The sequence below is a fragment of the Pholis gunnellus genome (assembly GCF_910591455.1).
Source record: "Pholis gunnellus genome assembly, chromosome: 7".
Taxonomy (NCBI): domain Eukaryota; kingdom Metazoa; phylum Chordata; class Actinopteri; order Perciformes; family Pholidae; genus Pholis; species Pholis gunnellus.
The window spans coordinates 23,739,780-23,745,632 of NC_136533.1; the positions used below are offsets into that span (position 1 = coordinate 23,739,780).

The 5,853-nt window shown below is 38.3% G+C and overlaps 1 protein-coding gene across 2 annotated transcripts; it reads left to right on the forward strand.

Moving 5' to 3' along the window:
- Positions 1-2,591: 2,591 nt before the first annotated feature.
- On the forward strand, positions 2,592-5,631 carry LOC306698875 (uncharacterized protein). Of its 2 annotated transcripts, XM_079163367.1 has the most exons (9): positions 2,592-2,929; positions 3,885-3,926; positions 4,010-4,064; positions 4,314-4,403; positions 4,574-4,609; positions 4,686-4,858; positions 4,979-5,043; positions 5,198-5,298; positions 5,408-5,631. In XM_079163367.1, the coding sequence occupies exons 3-9, from the start codon at positions 4,058-4,060 to the stop codon at positions 5,512-5,514; spliced, it is 579 nt and encodes a 192-aa protein (XP_079019493.1). In that variant the 5' UTR covers positions 2,592-2,929; positions 3,885-3,926; positions 4,010-4,057; the 3' UTR covers positions 5,515-5,631. The 2 variants fall into 2 exon arrangements, with proteins under 2 accessions (XP_079019493.1, XP_079019492.1); XM_079163366.1 differs by having other exon boundaries at positions 4,010-4,403.
- The last annotated feature ends 222 nt before the right edge of the window (positions 5,632-5,853 follow it).

Sequence of the window (5,853 nt, forward strand, 5' to 3'; positions counted from 1 at the left end):
CCTTTGCATTTAATCAATTTCCCAGAATGACAATAAAACGACACATCTGTTTTCTAGACTTTAGTAATTCAATTAATATTGTGGTCCCAGGGTGCATATTCCTGAATACAATTCACTGTGAATTTATTAGAGGGGTTTCAATGGGGGCTGAACAAGTCTATCTAACTTGGTTGGTTAGGTTGATTTAGCCCTGTGTGACTCTAAACCAAATCCCTTTTAAACAAGATTATGTTAAAATATAATATATTAATATCATGACATTCCTTCTAAATCACACTTTGAACACACTACACACAATTTGATATATTTAACAAATCTTTTAACTATCAATTACAGATGAAATTAAGGTGTTGTCGCGGTGTTTTTAAGGTGTAAAAAAAAAAACGTTTAAATTGAATCAATAACATGACAATAGAATGATAGCTTTACAAATTTACGAGTTCAACCCAAACAAGGAGATGATTCATGGATGTATTAGAGGATTGTAACAAAATGATAAGGTGTTTTTAATAGACTAAGTGGGTTTTAAAGTTTAAAAAACAAACAAACTTAAAACTGAAACCATAGAAACCAATCTTAATCATTTCTAAATTTACTGTGGGCCAAGTCAATATACGTGCCTTTTTCACAAATGACATTTTGACAAGTCACAGTGAGAAAAACATATTTGCAAATATCAAAATGAATTGGTGGGCAATGTGATTTTTGAGGGGTTTTAGAGTAACTATACTGAACTTTTAAGTCACTTTTAATGACAGTGGTGTACTTAGATGTCAGTCACTAAGGGAGATGAAAGTTGATGTAATATAGCTTGACAGTCAGTGAGGATTTAGATTTTGGATTTTCTGCTCCAAATCCCCATAAAGCCAATAATGCAACCAATGCTTTAGTGCAATTAAGTGTAACCGGTGCATTAAGTTGCTGCACATGACAGCCTGAAAGTTGAACAGTTACAAACATGCCCCCTGTTTTAACTTGTCGGATAATTTCACTGCGAAAGGCAGCATGACGGCACTGGAGCTGAAGTTTGTCACTAAAAAGTTAATTGACTAATTGACTGATCATGATTTGCAGACCTCCGCCCTCGGTCCGCCCTCGCTAAACTATCAATGGATAAATCCAAAAGAAGAAAAGTCACGGAGGATAATGGAGAGTTTAATTCTGCGTGGACGTATTAATTTGCTTTCAGTGCCAACGATGCTGGCTACCTGTATGCTTGATATGTGGCGAGAAATTTGACATCAAATAGCTTTTGCATCTCCAGACAAATTTTATTTGGTGGAAAATAGGGCAAAATGGCTCTTTGGATAGTAAAGGTTGGCGACCCCTGCCTTAGGCGCTAGTCACATCACTCGTGTGTCACTTGCACGTGAGTAGTGAGTCAAGTTAATGCCGACACGCTCTTTTCCTAAAACTAACTTTGTGGTTTTGCAGACAGAGGTGTATTTTGAAAATGCGCTATATGCACATAACAAGTGCGTATTTTGACACATTGTTCCCGACCCGTTGAAAACTAACGCTGGAGGGAGGGGTACCTGATGCGTCCATCTGCGGTGCCAAGTGGCAACAACGAAGCGTCGGTATTTGACGAGTTGGGAGTGAGAATGTGTTGGTCCGCCATCTGGTGCTGGAACGCTGCATCTGGAAACAAGGTTGATGAGAGCAGAATTTGCAGGCCTGAAATCCAAAACAAAGAGCTAAAAGATGCTGACACACACTGTCATTTGACCCATATTTTATAAAAATATTGTTAAGTGCTAACTTTAATTTCATGGTAATACAAATGATTTGAAACATCCCATCTAATCACTTCCGTGCTGGATTGATTTAAGTTTTTGTCGTTGTTTTCTTTTTTCACCCTAATGGTAAACTTTTTGAAAAGGCTACAACTGTCAGGATTCCTGTCTGAACCATTGTGTGTTAACCTCTGTTTTCCCCAATATCCTCTCCTCATGTGTCTGTCATTCCCCTGTTTGTTATTGTATGTCATGTGCTCGGTGTTTGTTTTCGTGGACCTGCCTCCAGATGATTTCCATGGCCACACCCCTGATTGGCACTCAGCTGCGACAATCTGGATCGTTACCAGCTGATCCTGATTCTACTGATTACCGCCTGGCTGCTTATCAACCCTGGCCCTGCAGGCCTGGGTTGTCAGTCCGTTTCGTCTTCTGCCTCGGTAGTCTTACCTCTGTTCCGTGAATTATCGGTTGATGTTTTCCTGGACTAACTTCCTTCCTCTCCACTACGGTTGTAGATTATTCGCTGTTCTGCATGGCCTCCGGTGTCGATCCACGGGACCTCACACCGTCGATCTGCCTGCCTCCGGTGTCGTGCCACGGGACACACATCGTCGATTTGGCTACCTGTGTCGGACCACGCCCAGTGAGCACTAACCCGGATTTCAACGTTGATATTTGGTTTAAATCGCGGTGAAATCGGGTCTGAACGTCTTAGACCTATTTTCACCCTCATTTCAACCGGCTAAATTACGGTTACAATATCAACGTGTCACAAAACACCAATTTCTTTTAAAATATTGATGGTGTGTTCAGTTGTAGGTTGAAAGAGACGCGATTTTGGTTACTTTAAACTTATTTCTCCAAAATGATATTATGCTGGCCGTTGATATGTGGTCTATAGGAAGACGCGATTTCAACGCATTTAATGTTTCATATAAAACGTCATAAATATGGAACTATAGACTCTGTGCTGTCAACAAGAACCTCCCAGGACATCATCTGGTCCGTTAAATACATTACTTTTAAATCAGACAGTTTGCTTACAGCTGTAACGCGCATGCGCAAGTCCTCTACGCCACAGTCTGGAGCTTCGACTGCACCGCCAGAGACGAACAGCAGCAGACACGTTGCGGCTCCAGAGCATCGAGAAACGGGCTACTAAACCCAAGGCTTAACGCTCCACATACTTTGTAAGTACATTGACTATTTTAAACCTTAAATTATAACCATTTTTTTCACTTTATGCTGCCCACACGATACTGGATGGGCTGCTCGTTCTGGCATGCTAGCTTGTGCTAGCTTGTAACGTTAGCATGCCAACTTAGCACGTGCTGCTGCGACGATACAAATTAAACGTAAAAAGTAAACTTAAATAGTCTCCCAGACTTTAATGTACAGTATGTGTATGTTTGGTGTTACTAATGCATTTGGCTTCGTGGACTGTCGTTACCTATAAAGTACTTTTAAAACCCATTTCGCATCGGAAATACACTGCAGAACGCGAGAGGGGCTAATTACAGATTGGATGGGGGAGGAAGTAAACAAGGCCTGTTTTGCAACCAATACGGCCAAAACATTGTATGTTGCTGCATGCTAAACAGCAAAAAATGTACAGTATAATACAGTGTAATGCACAATGTTGAGAATGTTACTCTATAAATGTAATAGCTAGTAATATTTATCTTGTTAATAGTGTAATAAGTAAGCTGTATTTACTTTATTAATGACACGTTACTTATTACATGTGAGTACATTTTCATTATTTTTTGTACAACTTTTTTTAACTGGACAATAATGCTGAAAAGTTTTATTCACCATAAATAGGCAGTGTAAACCTCACAATACTGATCAACATTTAATACTATCCAACTTGTATTAAAGTTCTTCAATATAACTTGATTTAAAATTATAAAGGGCTACTATAATGATTGATCTTTTCTACATATATTCTAGCCTAAGCCTTTTAGCAAAAGTCAATTTGGGTGTAACCCCTTTGTAATCACCAACATTTTGATAAGAAACTGTTAGTTAATTGCATGTATTTTTCTCGGTAACTGTAACTGATTCCAATTATATTTATTTGGTAATATAATAATGCAATTCTACCTAACAATGTACTAATTGTAACAATATGTTTATTTACAGGCATCTTCCCTGTCAAACACCCACATGGACAACATGGACAACGTAAGTTGTCTACATGAAATGTACTTGAATTTGTCAATTCTCCGCACAAGCTGAATCTAACACAACTACATTTTACATTACAGTAATTAAACGTCTGCTCAAACAATAATGGATTACAATTATTTGAAAGAATGGAGGGTACGAAAAGCCAAAATTGATGCTTTAGCTACTTCCAACACAACTGATGGTGGACAGGAGGGATCTTTTGCACACGTGGAATCCGACACATCTGTTAATGAGGGTTCCAACACGTCTCTACGAGAGGACTTGTCCATGTCTGCACTCGAGGGGTGTTCTACACACTCTGTCTTTTTCTGAAGTTAATAACATTTTTCATTGACATTCCACACTGTTCATGCTAATGTATCATGATTTTACTCTTGTTAGGTTCTGTACGCACTCACCTAGAGGCCAGCACCATCAGCCCAGAACTGTCAGACCATGGGCACAGAAGTCCGCAGACACAAACACAAAGAGGTGAGGCTTATCCACTAACAAAGTACTACATTCTGCCCTGTAATAAAGACCTGAAAGTATCTCCTAATTTCTTTGACTTTCAACTTCGTATGACTCAACAAAATACTTGACTGACATGTTCAACACAGTATCATAACATTCCTTTTCCATCTGTCCATCAATTTCGCCAGGCAACAAGAAAAGTCTGTTTCCGATGTCCACAGCAAGTAAGTAATAGCTTTTAGACTGAGGGATTTGTCTATAAAACCTACATCAATGACCATTTAATGTTTTTTTTTAAAGAATTCCAGAGGGTGGTGCTGGGAAAATTGGTGGACCTCATTGAGGAAGTGAAAAGAATTGGGAGAGGGGTAGAGAACGAAGGACTTGAGAGACAGGTGCCAACATTAAGAAACAACAAGGAGCTGGATGAGCTGGAGGGCAAGCTGCAAAATGCTGAGCAGCGGGCATTGTTGGTAAAAAAAGAAAAGATTTTTAAAGATAATTTCTTTTTAAGCTTTAAACATTTATGAAAAAACTGAAGTCGGTCTCTAAGAGCACAGAGCAATAGATTGTGCGCCTTTATTTTTAAACAGGTTCATCTGCTGGCCAAAGTGGGGGGGAAGAATATCAAAGATGCCACAAATAAAATCATGGACAGGTATGAACGTCATACCAACACGGTAATATCTGACAACTAAAGAAGTGGAAATAAAATGTATATGGCATGGACATCATGGAGCCATTCTAAACAGGTGAGCATTACTGAACAGTTGAAACAGCTTAAGTGACACTATGCGTTTTCTTATTCACAGACTCTTCACAAACAGATTAATGGCCACTTTCAATATGAAAGGAGGTGGTCATAAGAAAAAGAGGGCCTTCAGGGAAACTGAAGTCTACGCCGTTGTTAAAGGTAATATATGTTCTAATATGCAAAATACATTTAATGAATGGTTGTACAGTCAAAGTCTCTCATTTCATGGTCTACTATATTCAATAATGCTATTCTCCTAATTTTATAGAGGCTGTCATACGGTCCGACCAAAGTGCCACAGAGTCAGCAGTTGACAGAGCCATGGCAGACCATCTCAAACAGGCTCCTGGGAGGTCCGGTGGGGGTGGCTTTTGAAGCGGAAAAAAACGTTATGTTTACCCCACACTAGTTTTATTTCCATAGTTGTTCAGCTTTAATATGTTATTGTGCTTTTCTTGTTATTTTTATATGGTTCATTAATAGATCCAAATGTTAATATATTATGATTATTTAGCTTTATTTTTGTTATATTATTGTTCCATTTTATTGTGCTTTTATTTAATAAATGTAATTCATGTTATTTTTATATTGTTCCATTTCATTTTGCTTAAAAATACTTCGTGTTATATTGTTCATGCATTGTTTGTTAATAAATCTAAATGCATCAAAAGCATTGTGTTGTCCTTTTAAGTGAAAAATGTTAATGTATTATGA